The following is a 21,484-nucleotide window of genomic DNA, read 5'->3' on the forward strand; positions in this document are numbered from 1 at the left end:
TGCTGCTTGTGACATTTTGGCTCCATCTGGGAGGCAGGGGGTGGCCAAGCTCGCAGCTGGTGCTGGTCATGGGGCACACTGGGCTGTCTCCCTGTGCTCCAGGAGGCTGGGGAGGGACCTGGGGGGCTTGGGGTCCGCTCAGCCAGGTCTTCACAAGGACATACCACCCATACGGGGCTGCCCGCCCTTACCCTGGGCATGGCCTTTCCCCAGATCCCAGGGACATCTCAGAGGGGTCACCTATGGGGTGCAGGGAGATTGTCCTATGGCCACCCAGCGTGGGCACATGAGCATCCCGTGACACGGTCCCTGCTCTGCCACCCCCCTCTGCGCTTCTCCGGCCCTGGGCTGTGTTTTGGGGGAGCAGTGCGGGAGCAGGCTCCATGGCAGCAGAGCTGTGGTGGACCAGGGAGGATGGTCGTGGTGAAGATCTGCAGAATCACCAACACATAATGATGTTTGGGCGTTTGCTTTCCTGGAGACACCCAGCCAGAGAGGTGAGGATGAGGTGCAGGGCAGGCCTGGGGTCCCTGGGGAGTGGGCATGTCCCCCACCTGTGCTGGGTCCCCCGTCCGAGCACTCACACCACGCACTGGGTGAAGGTGCAACGACCAAAACCAGGGCTGGGCCTGGCTGGAGGGCACCGTCCTGCCTGGCTGCTCGCCTGTTCCGTGGGCCCTTTGGGAAGGAAAGCAGCAGCTCCACAGCAGCCCTTGGCTTTGAGGCGAGTTGCATGGTTTTTATGTTTTCCACAAGGGTGCTGGTGACACAGCTGCTCCCCCTCCTGTCCAGAGCTGCACCCGTGCCTGGCGGTGACAGGGATGGGAAGCTTTGCCTGGACCCACGATGACTGGTATTTTCAGTATTTTGAAACTCCCACTGAAAGCAGGTAACTTAGCACTTTATATATTTACAGATCTACTTCTTTTTTTTTTAATGTGGTATATGTATCTTTTGGGGTGGGATGAAGCTGAACCAGCTAAGGATGCCAGCAGGTAATGGCTGTGCTGTGACAGCCCTCGGTCACAGCCCTTCTTGGGACACACACGACCTCTAACAGAACTGGAAATGGGCTTTTAGGGTTTTTGGGGGGGTTATTTCCATTGCAGAGCGAGGTGAGGACAGGCCAGCTGAGCATCCCGCAGCTGCAGGGTAACATACACCCAAAACACCCCAGGTCCGTGGTTCGTCTTAACTAGTTTTGTCTTTTTGGAGGTGAGACCAGCATTTCTCCTGGGACAAACCCTGTGGTGACCCCTCAGCACTCTGCTGCCCTTCTGGGGCTGGATGGGACGGACGGCAGGACTGCTCAGGGCTCCCTGGAAGACGGAGCAGCCCCCGGTCCATCCCACCACCCGCAGCTTTCACAGAACCAGATCCTAAGGGCAATCAAGGCTGAACACCACGATGCCCATCGCCCCGTCCCTCATCCCTGACAGCTGCCTGTGTTTTATGAGACATCGCCTTCAGCAGGCGCTACACATTTTTCAGGACCTATGCTCACATAGATTAAATAGAATTACTATCTATATCGATGTATATATTAAATAAGACATAAATTAAAACCCAGGACAAAAGCATGGAGTGGAAGGGCACATCCAGGACTGGATCTCATCCCAAAACGCAGGATACTCTGCTCCTGAGATGCGTTTCCCAGCACATGGTGAGTGAAGGACTGAACAAGAGACAGGTTTTATCCATTTTATTTAACCAATGAAATTCCTACTGATAACAATGAAAGTAATTTCAGCAAGTATAAATGCGATACAGTTTTAAACAAACCCCATTGTTCCGTACCTATAAATAGATTTTTCAAAACCTCATAAAAAGTGCAGATTTATGAATTGCTGTTAAAATGTTAATACATGATTCCTTTGTTTAAAAATGCATTTTTGTCTCTTAACTCACAAAAAAAAAGTTCCTTCTGCATCTGTTCAGGTAAATTCAAGTCGGGTAACTTAAAAACTAAGAAAAGTCACACACTAAAAAAAACCAAATCCATCCCACTAGGTCAGCTTGTCCTCTGCAAAATAACAAAAATGAAAACCAACCAAACCAAACCAAACCCCCCCCCAAAAACCCAACCAGCAACAACAGAAAGAAAGAAATGATAGAAGTTGCTGTGGAAACCCAGAGTGAGCTCCGGGCAGCTGCCTCACCTTGCAGGCAAAGCGCCTGACAAGCAGGGAGCCCGTGGCATCTCCGCAGAGCTCAGGGCAGGCGGTGGCCCGGGGGCAGGACAGATGTGTCCCCACCGTGGGATGCTGGAGGGACCATGGGGAGGTACCATGCTGCTGCGCTTCGTGGTGCTGGGAGGGAGCTGCAGGACTACAGCTTTGTCCTTAATCCTCTTCCCGAACGCCTGCGTGGCTGCGGCAGGAGGAGGCGACAAGCTGCCGAGCTGGGGCTGGGGACAAGTTTTTTCCCCATGTAGAGGGTGCGAGGCGGGGGATGCGATGGAACGGCACTGCCACCCCAGCCTGCAGGCATGGGGGCTCAGACCCACAGCCCTCAGTGAACAGCCAGCGCCGCTGCTTGCCCCTGACACGCCAGGCTCTGCAGACAAAAAGTCAAAGGCTACTTTTTGCACTGGAGAGAGACTTGGAAGCTTTGTGGCTGCAGAAACGCCGTGCCCGCGTTCAGTCCGTCCATCCCTCCTGTGCCAGCAAGGCTCATGTTGCCCCCTGCAGTGGTGAGCAGACCATGGGGGCACGAGAAACCGGCTTTTGGGCACGGGGAGCTGAAACGCACGCCAGAGCTCCCCGGCCTTCCTCGCCTTTGGGTCCAAATGTGGTTCGGAGCGTGGTTTGTGCAGAGGGCTCAGCTCCCCGCGGTCGGGAGGGTCTGTGGCACACCGCCTTGTCCCTGCAGTGGTTTTGTATCTACAGCAGGGTCTGGTTAGCAAGAGCAGTTTAAAGTGGCTATGTTTATCAAGTTTGCTACTTTATGAAGTAAAACAAAAACAAAAAACAACCCCCAACAACTATAAATACAAAGACTCTCACGCACCAGACACTTGCAGCCTGCGTGACTCATAAACCGCATCAATATTCTGTTAAAAAGCTTATTCTACTTAAAACTATACATAGTACAAGAGACCAAAAAGTGGCAGTCGTGTCCGGGCACGCTGCCTGCCCAGGGCCGCCCACAGTCAGGTGCTTCCTAAAAAATCAAGGAGTTACAGTAACACGGCACAGGACTGCAAAGCCATCACAGCTTCTGCTTACACCGCATACGAAGTACCAAGGGGAACACAAAAAAGAACTGGCGTTAATACTGATGGATTAAAGAGTAACTATAAAGATCAAAACAGACGTTCACAGCATGCTACATATATTGCTCACAAACTCTTTTTTTTCCTTAAAAAAAAAGGCTAATAGAAAACAAGGAGTTGGCAGTCTGATTTTCAGTTATGTCAGATAGAAAGACAAAGCATATACATTCATTGTGTGGCTTTCCAGCAAAAGGAGAAAAGGGTAAAACCGAGAGATTTCAAGTTTACAAAATTCCTGTTTTTTTTAAGCTACAGTTTATATCCAGTTCCAGTCACAGCCGTGAAAAGATTTCTGGCTGTGTCGCCTCGCAGACTCCAAGGGCTGTAGCCTGGTTATTGTTATCTTTCCCCTGAAAGCGGCCGCATCTCCCACCACCCCGAGCCGGCTGCACCCGCAGCCACCCGGCCAGAGGGAGGAGGTTTGGATCTGGTGGCACAACATAAGCGTGAAGTGGGGAATGAGAGACAGTTTTGGACCATGTGTGTTTGGACCTGCTGCTGTCACTGTCCTGCAGACCCCTCAGCTGGAGACACAGTGCGTGGTGATTCACGCAGTTTGTCTGAACGCTCCCTTCAAAGGGCTGATGGGGGCAAGGAAATGGAATTCAACAGTGGGATGTTTTTCTCGAGCAGAAGGGAACGGTCCATGGAGCAAGGGAAGGGTCCCAGCTCTTGTCCTACAGAAGCCACCTCTGGAGGAGGCATCTCCCACCACCTCCGCTACGCACAGACACACACAAGGACTCCTGGAATACACCCGTGAAGCTTCAACTGACCACCATGTCATCTCCCCCCGCGCTGGTTGTGTCCCCTCGAGAGTGCCCGTGGTCTGTACCTCCTGAAAGCACAGTGTGCTCCTCACAATTAGTGTATTCATCGGCAGCTTAAATACCACCTCTAACTACTGTCAGGAACACACGCAGCGTTTTCCACCAGCCCTGATGATACCCCGCACCCACAGGAGCACCCAACCCCACTCCATCTCCAGCAGCCACTCAATTTGCATTTGGATTTAGCCCCTAGATAAGCAAAAAAACCCAAATCTCCTTGTTCCAGAGGTCGCGGCCTGCCCGGCTGTGAGGCACCTGAGGAGCTGCCGACCCAATGGCCCCATAAGCCCAAGAGGACCTCAGTCCCCCCAGATTGTCCCTCAAAGAAACCTGCACGACTGAACGGCTCCAGCACGGGGAGTTTTCCCCCAAAAAAGCATTTCCTTAATAGTTCCACTGGATTATCACTGTAACTGCAGAGATGGGATCTGACATGCTACTGGCAAACGCTACCTAAATGTTGTAAGCAAGTACCGAGTGTTGTCCTTTCAATCCAGATTTAGAATTTTCCTGTCCAGAAATAACACAATATGGCAATTAAGTGTTTCTGAGCACGAGAAAGACCCTCTGAACTCAACAGCAAGCAGGGATACAGAAACCCAGCATTGTTTTAGGCAAGGGGGTCACCCCTGTGAGACTGCTCGGGGTTGTGAGCTGGCAAGATCGGAAGCACTTGATGCAGGGGGGTGGTGGCGGCAGCTTGGAAAATGACAATTCTTGCCCCCCTGGTGAGCAGCAGAAGGATTAACAAAATTAAAGAGAGACATGACGTGTGTTGGGGGAGCAGCAGCATGACCAGGAAATGTGCTCTAAGGGATAAATTAACACTGATCAAGAGGCTCCAAAAGTTTCCTCGTACTACTGTGCTCTCTCCGTCTCCCACACCCGCGACCTACGAAATGCTAAATTCGCTTTCATTTTGAGATAAAAATGTTCATTTACAATTCCCAAATGTGGAAAAGCTGGTGGATGCACCTCTTCAGAGAAATACAGGGCTAGGGGACATTAGGGAGAATAAATCTGAAGTTCAGATGGTGAAAACTGACATTTTTGTCCAGCTCTTGGAATGATACCTCACAACAAACCAATTCTTACAGCTTTATATTCAGACCAACTCTGGGAAAGTCCATTTACAATGAATCCACTCCCTTCTCCCTCAATTTTGTGCAACATCACCCCGTATTTACGGCAGAAGGAACCAAACTTCTAAGGAAAGTAACTGAAAGAACATCACTTGAAATCAAGAAGATTTGGAGTATTTCCTCTGGCTAAAACTTTGAAGTCCGGGCACAAGCTATCCCTTTGCTTTCGCCAATAAATCCTTTCTGCAAGCAGAGGTTAAATAATCCAGCTCTTGTAAAACGGAGTCCAAACTCTGGAAAATGAGCCTGAAATGTGTGCCTATGTTCATGGAAAACACACATGCATGAGAAACATTGAGAACCTGCTCTGCAAGAGCAGCAGCTCACGGTTTAACTGCTTTTGGAAGGATTCCTTTAAGCCTATATTAAGTCCCCAAAACAACCTATTTCATTAACAATTGCTGCAAATCACATGGATCTGATACACATTATTCCTTTAATCTCCATGGAAACTGATTTTATTCTATTGAATTTAGGTGACTAAGTATCTTTAAAAATCTGACTCAAAAATGCAAGTGGGCACCCTGTGGGATTTTGTTAAGTGCTGAGGTGCTTAAATTGCTACTGAAATTTAGGAGACTGGCTGCTTTTTCCAAATACCATAAGAACATCTACCGGCATGACTACAAACACAAATACTTTTGAAGAGTCTGGTGCTTTGACCTTCTGCACTCAGTAAAAGAGAAGCAAAACGTTTTCCTTTTTGTTCTGTTCTAAATCTATAGAGAGACCTACATTTGTAATTGTTTACAATCACTGATCTTCCTGTCCTAAAGATTTTTTAATACGTGGGAAGAGCTGATAGTGGCAATTCTTTCACTCTTAAAGCTGAAAGTACATCCTTTGCGTTATAATGGAAGGCCTTAGGACAAAGAATATATGTGTCACTTCAGTCTTGATGAAAACAGATGGATCTACAGCTCGCTGAGATTCTCACAGGACACCCCAACACCAGCTTTAGTAGCTGTCTGCACAAACCATACCCGGGTTTGAAAGGGTTTCTGTCCCTCCTGGGCCATTCGGCTGCAGGCAGAGCGTTCTGGGAAAGGCAAACGCCTTCTCCCATCGGCACCTTTTCCCCTTCTCTTCATTACCAAGAATGTAGAATGTAATGGATCGCAACCCACGCTTTGAAGCCACCGTGCAGTGGTAAGAAGCTGTCCATGCTCAGGAGCTCTGTTCTGCAGCGCCAGCGTTCCCCGTGCTGCTCAACCCGAGCCTCCCGGGCTCGCTCTTCAGCAGCTCGAGACTGGACGCTTCAGTTTTGTGTTGGTCACGGCTGCGGCTTTGTGGACTAACGTTAATGCTGGTAAAGATGAATTCCAACAAAGGAACACAGAGGGAGAGTATCTACACGTCCAATGATTACGGTACTCTTAATACTAACGAACGAGGTGTGAAGATTCACATTCATGAGTGCTTTAAAAATGCAAAAAATCCAAGAACACTCACACATTAAAATTTGGCAGAGTGTGAGCCTAAAGCGTGCGTGAAGTGTGTGGTAGAGCTGTCCGACTTCAAACACCTATTCTGAACAAACATCTATTAAAAATCATAAATTTGAGTATAAAAACTAGTCTATAAACTGTTACACTGTAAATGCAATACTTTGAAAAAAAATGCCACATGGAAAATATTTCCAGAAGTTTCAAGTTTGCATTTAATATTAAAAACAAAGAGAAATAGCAAACTAGTTGTACAATGACATTTCCTACAGTGGAATGTCTCGCAGGCCATATGTGACTTGATATGGCACCTTAAAAAAAAAAAGAGAAGTCACTGGTTTACTACAAATTTTACGAAGCAATCTATTTATGGTTCCTATATTTCAAATCTGCTCATGTACTTTGCTCAGAAGGCATTTGAGCTGGCAAGTATATTTCATGAGGAAAGAAGTAAAGGCACTCATGTTTCCAAACGTAAAATTCAACCTGCTCCAAGAGTCTTCGCATTTCTGAAGGGAAACTAAGCCGTCCTATTAGTTACCCAAATCTAGTTTCGCCTCCTTTCCAGAGCTCAACTGTGCTTCTTGACTTTTCAAAGCAATGGAATTTAAAGTAGTACTGTACAGTTCCCATCACTTGAAGAAAAGCAGAAGTATTGCATGAAAACTTCTCTCAGCAGAACTGTTTTATGCACAAAAGCCATGAGCTATGGCCACTACGGTCACAAGAGGGAGGAAAAAGGATCATAACACCTTAGAAAGTTAACCTAAGTTCATACGCACGAGCATTCCAACACTTCTGGTAAATCTCTGCAGTTAGCTATACGAGATAAATGAATCTGATGTTTTACCCAATGCTCTCTCTGGCAGAGAGCCCGATGCTGTCTATTGGGTATCTTTCTAAATAGCCAACATTACATTAAAAAAACCCTAATTACTGCTTTCTTCCTCAAAAGGTTTTCACATGCAGAGCCTGCAGTCTGAAAGTGCAGCAAAGTGTACAATCATTTAGCTTTCCGATCTGGAACACATAGATAAAGTGAAAAAACCAACATGCGAAGTCATAGAAAAGTATCAAGAACAGGGACAAAAAAGATAAAACTAACTTTAGTAGCGTACTGGTCCACGTTTTTGTCAATGAAAAGCGTTAAAATATGACTGATGGTATTTTTTTAAACTATTCTGCAGTCACGGATGGAAAAAAAGATTCCTGTATTAACTTCTACAAGCCAATGGAACATTAAAAATAAACCTATCCAGTTAGTTTTGAATGTATGCAAGAAATAAAGGTCACCCTCCTCAAAGAAATATGAAACGTCCAAACCAACAGACAAAAGCTGAATCAGTGACAACTTGCATCCTACCGGGTAAGTTTAAGCATCTCTTTAGGCACTTCACTGGTTCATTAAATGCAATATAAAATAAAGCTATAAATATCAACATTTTGTGCTCTTACAAATTAGTCAAAAGCAACAGAAAACAGCACAAAAGTGTGACATTTTTGGCAACTTCTTTCTTCCCTTCCCCAATACTACCGGTTGTCCAAGAATGCTTTGTTTTGGGGATGCTTTGGCATCTCGGTATCAGGTTGTCTTAAGCCGGAAAAGCTAAAACGAAACTGCTAGGCCTTAGACAATAAAGAAATTTGGTTCTAAAATTTCTTTATGGCTATATAAGAAGGACACTTTAGCAGTGGCATGACAGGGAAAAAAGCTTGCTTTCCTTTTAAATATTGCACTTTTCTTTTGTTCACTCACACTAATGCATAGAAACTTTCAAAACTTTGAATATTAAAATTTCATGCTACGAGAAAGGTATGGGAAATAAATTTCTATACATCCAATATGAAAGAACAGATATGCTAGCCTTCCTTTACTTTCCTTAGTTAAAGTATTGAGAAAGAAGAGAGTGCAAAAAACCCCACAACCCTATTTTTTGGTCAGCCTGTGTATCAACTTTATAGGTGCCAACTAAACAAATTGCAGCATGTGATGAGCATGGATTCTGTAAGGACAACCGAGGGTGACGGTCAGTAAAACAAGATTATGCATGATTGAAACACAGTAAGCGTGGCTGAAATGGCAAACGGTGAGGCCTCTTCTCTGGGGAAGGGGCAGGACAAAGCAGACGGATTTCGCACTTCAGTAGCATGCTGTAGGATTTATCGTGATTAATTTCACATTAAAGTGTGCTCAATGTTTGCATCCACATCTCGCATCACCTTCAGTTGCTGTAGTAAGACAGTGACTGACGAGCAGCCTCCAGGAGACACAGAAGAATCCAGTGGGCAATTCCACGCAACGCAGCCCGCGCGTCTCTGCCGCGAGTCACGACACGGTGGGACGTTCTCAGGACAGGAAGAACTGAGCTTCTGCTGGACTCCACTAATCTGAAAAATGATTGCTTGGAAAAAGTAGTCTCTAAGCACTTCACTCCGGTGCTTAAAGAACAAAGCGCTAGGATTGGATATAATAAAAACAGTTTCAGGATCCTGACCACTGCGCAGAAATCCAGCCGGACACAATGCAGAGTAGTGCTCCTCAGTGTTACTTTTGTTATCATTAGTAATGTTAAGCATCAAGAAAATAAAACACGTCATTGCACATTACAGCCGCCAAGAAGCACGGCTAAACTTTGACACTAGAGAATTGAATAACCTGATGCTACATCACAAACAGCTTCTGGTGTGTATCTATTTCGAAAGGTCTTTACGTACTCAGTAAAAACTCCTTTACTCCCGTGCAGCGAACGCTTCAGGTTAAGTGACGAGTTATGGCACGAAGGGCGTACAGAAGTTCGGCTTGCATACGAGCTTCCATTAGAAGTAGATTGACGTGAACCTGTTAAAAATTAAATCAGCCATTTAGTTCACCTCTGAATTCAACATCGTTTATTCATTTAGGCTGAAATTTCTAACCTTTGGTAGAGTCTTGCTGCAAGAAACTACGTCCTGTACTCTGCCACAGGACACCAGTTCCTCAAGACAGTACCAAACAAAACACTAGAACTGAAAGAACTGGCCTCAACTGCTACTTGAAGCAATCTTCTATCTGAGAACTCCCAATAAAACCGCTGTTGTATCCTAATGGTATCAGTTCTTCATGAATTATATTTTGTTTTCTTTACTACCACCTGTGACCGCTATACAGGAGCCAGAAAAAGGAAGAGTTTACACGCTCAACTCAACATGAGTTGATTCTCAGCATTTCACTTCAGAAGTTTAACACCAAGGTCTTATTGATCTGTCTTCACCGTGAGGGTGGTGAGACACTGGGATGGGCTGCCCAGAGAGGCTGTGGATGCCTCATCCCTGAAGTGTTCAAGGTCAGGTTGGATGGGGCCTTGAGCAACCTGATCTAATGGAAGGTGTCCCTGACATTGGCAGAGGGGTTGAAACTAGATGATCTTTAAGGTCCCTTCCAACCCCACTTATTCTATGACTCTATGCCAGATAAGCTTGCAGGGACACACAGACTGAACCCTTGTCAGGAAGCGTTTACTTTGGATATCTGAAGACATGTTCACATTTTTATTGATGAAAAACACAATGAATATTTATATATATATATATTTATATGAGCTAAGGCCTTTTTTGATCCCCAAATCCCAAGTACTGGCATAGTTGACCACGTCTGCATTCCCAAGTTTATCTACTTTTCCTTACAGTTGTCAGCTTAATTTTATGGAGAAGTCACTCAAAATAATAATTAAAAAATAATCAGTATTTCCAGTACACTAAAAAGTGTTCTTGTAAAATGGACACCTAACACTTAATGAATTTCCTCTCATTTGTTTTTCTCTGGTTAAAAACAGATTGTTTGACAGATACTGCCATTTTTAGGTGTCACCATATATTCATTTTTAAATAGTATGAGGGTCTCTGTGGAGCCAGTTTGGTTTTGAAATACGTACCTTCTCCGAGTGCTTGAACTGACGCCAGTAACTATCGTACATGCGCTTGGTAGTTCTCTCTGGGTAGCAGGTCACTGTCTTTATGTAAACCTTCAGGCTGCGTTCAAGTAACTGATTAACTTCTCCATAATCATAGTCATCATACCTAAATAACACAGGCAATCACTCCGTTGGATGTAAGCTTTTAAAAACATGGTCTTTTGCAGCATTATATTCTTAAGTTTGGGAATTGGAGCATTTATTATACACGCTAAAAAACCACCTGCCAACAGAAGACCTGAAAGGCTTAGCACTAGGATGTTGTCTTCTCTGAACAAAGGATATGGGCTGGCTCCAGAGAAGAGATTTCTGTAATAAGTTCCATCCCGATTCATAACCATTTTCTTGACTGGAAGCAAAAGTTATACTGATATGCCAGCAAACCCACTCCAACTTCCAGACTGAGGTACCTTTCTTGGATTCTAAAATCATGCTTTTCACATGGTTCATTTTTACAGTTTAAAATGCACTGCTAAGCCAGGGAATTTTCGTCCATACCTGATTCCATACATACAGTGGACATAGTTAAATAAAGCTCTTCTTAGAGTAGTTGTATCAACATCTTCATGGGTTGCCATAGTGTTATATGTGAGGTTATATACCATCCGAAACTTCTCATCAAGGAGATGCCCAATATCAGAATAAAGCCTGTTTACAAGGGAAAAGCCATGATTTTCCCAAGTATAGTCCTGCAGGAAGAGAAGGAAATATATAAATGTACAGATGAAGTCCCCATCCGACCCTTTCTATAGCTCAATAGCTTTTGCTCTCTGCTAGTTATACATTTATTCTCTTAAAAAACTTGCATTTTGAATCCTTCATCCATATCACCTGCTCTATTCCCTCACGCTTCCTGACAATGAACATGATGTCACAACACCCCACCTCCAGCTGGATATCATTAGCCTACAGGAGGAAAAAAAAAACCCAAAGCTTCTCTTAAAGTGTTGAGGCAATTTTCCACTGTCTGCTGTACCACTCCAACCAGTGTCATTTTACGGGGGATGAGCCTGTATGTTTAAGAACTTGTTCCTCTTGGAGGCTTTAATGCTTAGCTCTGAGCAGAGATGGAGTATTTACACTCATTGGGTAAAGTCCTGAACTGTCCTTCAATAAACTAATAAAATCCAGACTGCTTTGCTCTTAGACAAGCAGCTGGACCGCAGGGACAAAAGCTTCGCTGCTCACACCAAGGATGATGGGAGGCACGACAGCAGCAGCAGTGGAGAACATGCTAAGTTTGTCCACATCCTTGGACAGTCATCCTCTGTACAATCAAGGGCATCATCTCCATGCCCTTCTCGTGTTTGGCTGTTTTCAAAAGGTACCGCTGGGCAAAGGGTCCTCCAGGGGCTCCAGAGCACATGTGCAAGCCTGGCGCCCCAGGAGGACAGTGTCTGTAGGACAAAATTCAGCAGCCTAACAGAGGCATTTAGGGAATCACAGAATGGTTGGGGTTGGAAGGGACCTCTGGAGATCATCCAGTCCAACCCACCTGCTAAAGCAGGTTCACCAGAGCAGATCACACAGGAATGTGTCCAGGTGGGTTTGAATGTCTCCAGAGAAGGAGACTCCACAGCCTCTCTGTGCAGCCTGTTCCAGGGCTCTGGCACCTCAAAGTAAAGAAGCTTTTCCTCATATTCAGACAGAACCTCCTGTGCTTCAGTCTGTGCCCGTTGCCCCTCATCCTATCATTGGGCACAACTGAAAAGTCTGGTCCATTCTCTTGCCACCCACCCTTCAGTTATTTATCAGCATAAATAAGATCCCCTCTCAGCCTTCTCTTCTCCAGGCTGAAATGCACCACAGCATCACACTTGGCCTCCAGCTGCCAGTCCAAGAGCCCGTAAAGCTTCTGAGAAAGATGCCGTAGCTCCCGGCCCTGTAAACATGTTCAGGACACCTGTGGCATCAAAAGAGACTCTGAAAACCAGACGCCTCAGGAGGGGAAAAGCCCTGTTTACTATCAGCTGTTAATCCATTCTAACAACGAAAAAGGGGAAAAAGGGAAAAAAATGAAAGATATTCTGCTGTGTATGGAATATCTTTTTTTATTAAACTTAAACCCACAGAGATAAAGGCAGTCTTTTCAGAATAAGGATTGGATTTATTGCAGGGTTTTGGGATGCTACTGCAATTTGAATAGGATTAATAGCAGAGCATTTGGGAGGCTGTGGGTATATACATCTAACTGCTTTAGGGTAGGACATAGTAATCAAGTTAAATTATCAAGGTGACTCCTTTGAACGGAGGCCACAAACTGTCCTGTTTATTTAAGAGCAGAGATGTTTTAGTTCCAATTTCATCTTCTGTGGAGCTTTTTTTTCCATGGGAGCCTGCTGCTCCTAAAGTAGTTAAGTAGAATGTTTGATGTACAGGCACTGACTCCACCTTATTCTTTTGGGCAATATCTACCTCCTCTAGGCTCATATCAAGACCGCAGAGTAAATTATCCAGATCAGCAGAGACTGCCATACAGGTAAATCCATTACCTGAGAGTGATCATGCATCCTTTATTTTACAGTCTTACGTGCACCTTCTGACCATGAAGTTTTCCTGCACCCACTGTTTTTTTAATTGAATTTTTCTGATTTGGTTTAAGATTGCTTACAATTTACTACTAGACTGCTGATTAATCTACTCTATTAAGCTGGAACAGAACCACCTAGAATGTCCCTCTTTCTCTTGATACTTGTCCGTATCATGAAGAAGTTCAACAGTCTGGCCATGAAAAATGATGCCAATACATAAGGCAACATGCAGATAAAAAGTACATGCTGTTCAACAGCACTAAAATAATATATTCAAATATAACAAAAGACTTCAGTAATCATATTTAAGAACTCGTTTTCTTTTCTGACATTCAGAGTCCAGTGATTTGGTGCATATATGTGAATGCTACTCACCAAATCACTCTCACAGACATATATACATCTATGTATTGATTCTTTGCCACTGGGCAAAGAATACGTGATAAAATAACAGAAATGGAGTTCTTCCAGTGGATTTTTTATACAACATCTGGAGGGACAGAAAATAAATTCTTCTGCCTTTCACTTTTGTTCCAGATTTAGTGATACACTTTACAGTTTTCAAATAATAATTCTGGTGTTAACTGGAATATGACTGAAAGCTAAGTATTCCCTTGTCTGAGATTTACAAATAGTAAAAGACTCTTCTTAGGTAGATTTGTGGAAGCTTGTGAGCTATTTCATGGACCAGGACAAGAAAGGAGCATGGAACAAGCACTACAACTGCTTTATACTATTTGCCATGTAATGAGATACACAAACATTCTTGGAGTGTATGTACTTTAAAGAGATGGTACCTGAGCTCTGAATGTTGGCAGATGGTCTTCTCCTCGCCTTGCAAAGTCTTTGTACCCAAACCCAGGATCTTCAATATAGCGGGAGACATCTGTAGAAACTATTTCATCATCAAATGCTGTGAATAGAACAGCAAAGTACTTTGCTTTAGGCAAGGACATGAGTTAGCGCTGACTTCCAACTACCACTCTACTACAGGACTAGAGAACAATTTTAGAAGTTGTGCAAAAGAAGCGTGTGGCACAAAGCAACAAAACATTTCAACCCCAATCTGCTTGTATGGGATCCATCCTTTTCACTGAGTCATCTAAATGTCAGCCCATAACAGACATTGAACGTAGCCCTAAAAAATGGGAAGAGATGGGCTAAACTCCTGTCTGGAGGTGTGCTTTTCTTTCTGCTGACTTCTGAGGGAGGCCAGGTGTCTCAGGTCAGGAAGATGAATCCTGTTAGTAAAGTCATTGTATAAGAAACACAAAAATGCACCATTGGTAACTGGATTGCTATGCTGAGCAGGTACGGTGCCCAGAATTACACCAGCTCTGTTCTGTAACCCGGACTATGAGCAACCAGAAAGCAACACAACACTCCACTTGTAAATATCAGTGGAAGATTATATGAGAGCAAAGAGCTGTACAGTACATCAGGCTGAAATGGTGCCAGAAGCTCTAGTAACTAAGCATCTTCAAAGAGCTCCAAAACGTGTCACTAAGCAAGCGCAGGTTCCCTATCAGGAATCAATCTTTCCCTCCCGAATAAACAGGTGGCTTGATGGCGTAACTACCTCTGCAGAAGTTGAATACTCCACAGCTGACTGCATTTGACCCTGGTGTTAAAATCCTGGCTCGCTTCCACATGCATTGACAGAACAGTTGCCATATGTCCACTGTTAACACCTCGAAAAGTCAGTTAATCTAAGAATTGCAGAAGTGCTTTATCTCCTCTTTGCCTCATTAAACAATCAAAACATAACTGCGTAGGAAGAAGCTCGCACAGCATCTGCTGCAGCAAATCCTCGGCAAAGAATAAAAAACCTGCACACATACGCTCCTCTCCCCTGCCGAGGACTGAATTTCATGAAAGGGTAAAGGCTCAACACATACAGACTCCGCCACTCAAATCAGCAAAAGGCAAAGAGGGAGGAAAGTCAACAAAACTATCAGCAACCCCATCAAAAAACCCCTTCTGTCCCCAACTGCAGCTCTTCCCTGCACACTTGAAGTTGCAGAGGCTCATGGAAGTCCCGATTTGGCAATGAAGCTGCAATGGGTTTATCCACACTGCTGATACTGTCTGACCAAAGGAAAATAAAGGAAGAATGGACAACGCCCATTTCTTAAAATCCAGCCATGACGTTGTTGGATGTATTGTCTGTAAGAGATTTTGCATGTTCCTAGAGAGCCACAGAACAATCTCTCTGCTCATCCAGCATACGTTCTTCCTCCCTTCTGTGCTCAGTGCACAAAAGCTCAGATACCTTCAAACATGTTCGGTTTGAAGCTACTGAGATCTAAATTGACAAAGAACAGTGTCAGGAAAATGTGACGCTTTTTATGGGTTACTTCTTAAAAGACACAAGCCATCATCTTCCAGTAGCCTCTACTATGAGGAAATGGTTGGAGATTCTGATTGTCTTAATAGTATTCTATCTTAAAACACCTGCTTTGGAAAAGAAACGTATCTTCCTGTCTATAGGAAACAGATTTCATTGTATGGTTTGTATGGTGAAGGCCTCCAGAGCATATGAAGAAAATTGGAAAAAAAGCTTTCAGCTCAGAATTTTGAATGTTATTTAAGAATTAAAAAAAAATAAATGGTAAGAATATGACAACACAGGAGTGGAATATGACAACACAGGCAGTTTTGTTACTGCAGCACAGCAGTACGATCACTCAGAAGGGAGGGTTAGAAATGTCCTTTCCAGTTGGGTAGTAAATGGTAAAGAAGTCGAATCTCATCTCAAACTACTTCCTGAACTAAATGCCGTATCTGAAGGCTCCTCAGAGTGCCACTGAAGTTCTAAGCACTGTAGAACCTAAACCTGTGAAGCATTAGTATTTACGTGAATGAATAATTTGAGGATATAGAGCATATAAAGGAAGAGAAATCTACACCTGACCTTTTAAAGATGTCTACGGGCTTTTTTTTTTTTTTTAAATAAATAAAAGCTCAAATTCAAGTAGCAAAAAGCATGGTGGTATCTGCCAATCAAGAAATCTTAAGCAGATGAGGCAAGTGGCAGGACCACCCTCACTACACTCCTATGAGACCAAGAGCCGGAATAAAGAAATGGACAGAAAAGGCTGTCGTCACTGAACTGGCCTTAAGTGTTTAGTTCTTACAAAGCACAAACAAAACAGAACTGGACAAGCACAAATACCTCCATTAATTACTAGCAGACTCTCCTTCTTCTCCTTTTCAAAGCGAGTTGCCATTTCTTCCTGAGAGGCTTCTTCGTCCTCTTTATCTTCTTGTAGCCTCTTCATCCTTTCCATTAAGGCCTCCAGCTCACTTAAAGACTCTGCAATCTGCAAAAACACCATGACATTCTGCAAAATTAGAAGATAGACAACGTGTGTCATGTTCAGATTTCATGCTTGACAACAAACGTTTAAAACAGACAGGAGCCGCAAACACAAAAGCTTAAGCCAGAATGCATTTTGTCGCATGCAGCGCAGACAACCAGGGTTCAGGCAGCCAGAAGAAGGAGCTGGGACGTGTCACTGTCACCTATTGGAGCGATCTGCTGCAGCAGGATTAACAGCGGGAGAGGTGGTGTTTGAATGTGGAAACCAGAGCTGCTTGTAATATATATGCCACCATGCAGACGGCTCAGGAAAAGCCATTTGTGTGTCCTTCATGTATCAGAATACCATTTTTCATTTTAAGGTAACTTTTTTCAGTCTATTAGTAATCATGCTTCTGAAGAGATGCAGTGCAAGACTGCAAGGCAGGAACACAACCTGAGACAGCAAATCAGTGTTTTTACTTCTCCTTACACGTGATCAAAAGAACCATTATGTTGACCCTTTTTCTTGCTTTTGTGAGGAAAATGGGCCTCTTTACTAAATATACATCAAACTTTAGGGTTCTGTGATCTGTACTTATCATTCATATTTTTCATAAGATAAATAGTTTGGTTTTTCTTTTCCACCTTTTCCTTTTGACTCTGTTCTTCTGCCCATCACTGTAACTGTTTTTCAGTAAACTACTTAACAAGCGGCAGAGCCAGCAGCAGCCCTTTGCCCACTACAAATGGGGAATAAGACACCCCAATGATCTGATCTACCATGTCTTACAGTCCAGAAATTTAAGATACAGCAATTGGACTGATTACATGTTCACACTGTGCTGCTAATTTTAAAAAATATATCTAGTGACTCTGTGCAATAATCCTGATCTTCCATTGAAGGTGATGAGGCTAATCCATCAATTGGCATTAATTCAAGGACATCTTCAAGGCATTATAGAGCCACTTTCAGAAAAAAAAAGCTTTCAAATTTAAGTTTATTAGCTAGTAATCAAAGTTTTCTGTTGGTTGATTCAAGACTGGAATAACAGTACGAAGAATTAAGTAATTTTATTTCAGATATTTCCTCCCATCGACATGGAAGTTTTTCAGAATTGACCTGTTCTGTGATTGTGGATCTGGAAGACAAAATTATTATTACGACTTCTGTTTTTTTGTTTCTATTTATTTTTTCATTCCACACGTCAGGACCGTGGATGACACAAGGCTCCAGTCAGCAACACCCTCTCTGAAGAAACTGGAACTTTAAACTTTCAGCTCAAAGCATAATTTTATCGTCTTGTCCAATGGGTTGTGAGATTAACTATCAAAATCACATTGCTCTGACTACCATCTGCTGTTACTGTGTGGCTTTCAACAGATTGCACTGCAAACTGCTAGAGCTACCAGTTAGCAGACTCAGGCATTCGAGTACAGTAGATAAAAACTGACAAAACTACCCTGAAATATAAGCAGTAGAGAAGGGACGAAAATTTTCCAATGCAAATGTTCTTGTGACACTAACCCCAAAGTTGCTACTTGTCAGGGACGCGTTTTCTATGTTGTTGTCGTTGGCAAGATCGCAGACGCAGAAGTTGTTGACCGCGATGAGTCTGACTCCGTTAGACGCGTCTGGATCTCTCTCGGGATTAATGCCGCTACCAAATACAAAACTCGCCAAGGCGTGATAATGTGCCAACAGGACAACAGCATGCACCAGCTCAGGAAGAGACCAATTATTTTCCCCAGTCTTGACAAGTTTCTGAAATGAGAATAAAAGAGGTGTAAATATAAAACTTCTTTTGGCCCCCTGCTTTTCTATCAAACGCTATAGATTTTAAAAAGGTATCAATTCCTTTCTTCCAATACCACCATATTCCTCTTGCACACAAACTCTCAACAGATTAAAAGAAGAGACATCTAATACATTACCTTTATTATTTGGGGGTTATTTTAGCCAATGCTATTCCTAGCAAGTAAATCTCATTGGCTTTGTCACACAGAATAATTTATTGACTTATTGGAAGCTCTAACTCAAGGTAATGAAGCCGAACAAGATGCCTGCACAGTTCTCCGCGTTTTTTCTACTGGTATTACAGGCAGGACTTCTCAGGTACCTGAATGTGCTCTTTTGTGATCAGCCAGGGCCGGTGTGCAAGGAGTTTGTTTATTTCGTTCAGATTTTTCAGTCTTTGGGGAATGTATTCTAAACCGTTCAGCCACTCTGCAATCCCGCCGGTCTTCAAAAACTCATCAACGTGCATGTTTATTAGGTAGGAACACTGATGTCTGGCCGCAGCCTGGAGTAATCAAACACAGAGGGAAAAAGGCAGCACATTAGCGTGTAATCTGGTTTTGCTGCAGGTGGAAGACAGGTTACTGACACAAAACAAAACTACCATTTAATTCCAAAGGGCCATGCTTTATACTGCAATGCATTTCCATACAGTCTTGAGGATTCTCCAGTGGAAATATGCTTGATTACTTTGCTCTGAATCACAGAACCTGATTCAGGCTGGAAGAGATCTCTAAAGGAGATGTGGTCCAGCCGCCTGCTCACAGCGGGGCTGACTGAGGTTGCTCAGAGCCCAGACAAGATCTCCATCCTTGGAGACCACACAACCTCTCTTGGCCCCTGTTGCAATGTCCCAACACCCTCATGCTAAAAATTGTTAGCCTAGTGTTCACTTGGAATTTGTTATGACTTCAGTGCACTGAATGTCATTGTACTGTTGCATGCTGATGGTTAAATATCCAGAAATAAGGTGAGAGAGTTTTAATCGCTCTCTGTAAAACCTCGCTCTCGTGGGCATGTGAGAAACGTATCATTGTGGCAAACAAGGGAATATATACATTGCTAAATCTCCCTCCTCATTGAAAACCTTCTGGGTAGCCATGCTATATTCTGATGAAAATAAACTACAAAAATTCATCCCTTGCCAAAATATCTCACTAGTCTCTCCTTTCTAAAGTTGCAGGAGACAATACACAGCCTGTTGTTACATACCATTATAGCAATGTAGTGCCTATAGGGCAAAGGAAGGGGCCCGTCCATGCGCAACATATAGAACTGGCTGCGGAGGAAAGACTCCAGGTACTGCGTATGGATACTCATGACCTGCGTGATGTTGTCCAGGCGACCAGACGTGGAGTATTCTTCCACAAGAAGATTGGTACGTTCATCCAAACCATTTGCTTGCATAACCTTAAAAATAAGACAGACAAACTGAACAGAGAAAGAATTTCTCCAGCTTCAGCCCTGCAGAGAAACTTACTGCGGTGTGAGAGGTTTGCTTGTGTACAAACTTAAAGGCAGTGTTGGAGATGTGGACGTATATTTGTAAGTGCATACAAGCTTGCATGTACGCAAATACACTCATATAGATGCGCCTTGTATACTGAGAACTGGAAAGTACTTTACACTGTATCTCTGTTATTTTAATATGTTCCTACAAAAACCAAAACCATTTTTTTGCAGATCTTTCCCAAAGAGCCAAACTCACAGATGCTTAAAATCAAATCTGTACAGAGAGCTGGAAGCAAACAAAAGCTAAATGCAAAGCGAAGTCTTTCTGGAAGCCAGGCTGTATAGACACACACCACCCGAGCATTCAGCCCTAAAACCAATTTCAAAATTAATGGAGAGGAACTGGGTTATGTAACCAAATTATAGAAACAGCCTGGCAACCTCCCCCTGCCGTGCTTGTCTAATTGAAGAGCAGATCAAATGCTAATTTGTCCATAACATTCAAGTATTATTTAGAATAGGACTTTAATGCTTTCTTTAAACAAAAGCTGTTCTTTAATTATTCCAACCAATCCAAACCTTGGGCAAAAGATGAAATGAAACAGCAAAAGACTTAAATAGCTCTTGCAGTGCAAGCCCTGACACAGTGTTAGTGCTATTACTCAGTGTTTACCACCAAGAACAGCCATTCCCCAACATGTTCACCACTGAAGTTCTAAGCACAAGACTACAATACCCAGTACGTATTCTAAAAATGCACAGTATTAAACCAGACAGCTTACTATTACAAACACCATGAAATGAGAAAACATTTTATCTGGTTAACTGCACATGAAGATAGAAAATACCTAAAGACAAGAAGACACAACGCTTTTGCTGAAATATTCTATTTAAAAAACATTTTCCTTCTTTATGATGGGCTGCTGAATGGACCGTGTCTCAAATATTTTTCCACCCAATCTTAGATAGAAGCTACACACAAAGAAACACGAACAACATAGATACTACATTTTCACTTCTCATCACTGTACTTCCCTGCTTTAATTTGTGAGCCCAGAAAGAAAGGGAAGCAGCAGCTCCGCAGTTGGGCAGCTCCACCATTTCTACCAGTGTAGTTCTCCACTGTGACAGCTTTTCTGCGTTTTGTACCCAAGACGATGCCTCCCCAGTTGTCCTTAAGAATGTTTTTTACCATCAGAAGTTTATTCACACATTAGAGATCACTTTATCTCACTTATTACGGTACATCCCTCGCTCCACTCCAAGCAGTCCCCCTTATTCTTCAGCAAGTGTATCTCCCATATATCTGAGATCTTTGCCTTATTTAGTAGGTTCTTGGGGAAATCATATTCTTCATGTCTCTGTGAAGGTTTCTAATCTTCTCCAGCTTGTCAGGAGTTTTCCTTGTAACAGGACAAGTTATGGAGAAAAAGTTCTGCTGACAAAACTGATATGTAATCCTGTAGGATTGCGCTGTTGCTATGTAAGGCACAGCAATATGTGGCATTACTGCTACTGAGATTTATCTCCACCCATATTACTATCCTTTTCATATTGTATATGTAATTCCTTGTGATTTATTACCACCTGTGGATTCACAAACTTTTTTTTTTTCTCATGCATGTAAAGCCTTATGGCGCTTTAACAGGAACCTTTACAATTAAGCTGTTATTGCTCTGTCCATATTCCTTCTATTACGATAATAAAGCAAGCTTTGACATGAGCAGTGTTATTATCAAGATTTGTTGGACACTAAATGTG

At 43.4% G+C, this 21,484-nt stretch overlaps 1 protein-coding gene across 8 annotated transcripts in view; it reads right to left on the reverse strand.

Moving 5' to 3' along the window:
- Nucleotides 1-1,687: 1,687 nt before the first annotated feature.
- Nucleotides 1,688-21,484, reverse strand: part of SESN3 (sestrin 3) — a 44,242-nt gene continuing 24,445 nt past the window's right edge. For 4 of the 8 annotated variants that reach the window (XM_065041470.1, XM_065041632.1, XM_065041940.1 and 1 more), the window contains 8 exons: nucleotides 19,484-19,681; nucleotides 18,594-18,776; nucleotides 18,002-18,238; nucleotides 16,348-16,516; nucleotides 13,970-14,085; nucleotides 11,140-11,330; nucleotides 10,603-10,747; nucleotides 1,688-9,530 (listed from right to left, as the gene is read on the reverse strand). In XM_065041470.1, coding sequence (XP_064897542.1) covers nucleotides 9,444-9,530; nucleotides 10,603-10,747; nucleotides 11,140-11,330; nucleotides 13,970-14,085; nucleotides 16,348-16,516; nucleotides 18,002-18,238; nucleotides 18,594-18,776; nucleotides 19,484-19,678 — 1,323 coding nt within the window. In that variant the 5' untranslated portion in view covers nucleotides 19,679-19,681 and the 3' untranslated portion in view covers nucleotides 1,688-9,443. The remainder of the gene's footprint in view (nucleotides 9,531-10,602; nucleotides 10,748-11,139; nucleotides 11,331-13,969; nucleotides 14,086-16,347; nucleotides 16,517-18,001; nucleotides 18,239-18,593; nucleotides 18,777-19,483; nucleotides 19,682-21,484) is intronic. The other 4 variants (XM_065041550.1, XM_065041712.1, XM_065041866.1 and 1 more) reach the window with 1 other exon arrangement.

Source organism: Columba livia, chromosome 1, assembly GCF_036013475.1.
Source record: "Columba livia isolate bColLiv1 breed racing homer chromosome 1, bColLiv1.pat.W.v2, whole genome shotgun sequence".
Classification (NCBI taxonomy): domain Eukaryota; kingdom Metazoa; phylum Chordata; class Aves; order Columbiformes; family Columbidae; genus Columba; species Columba livia.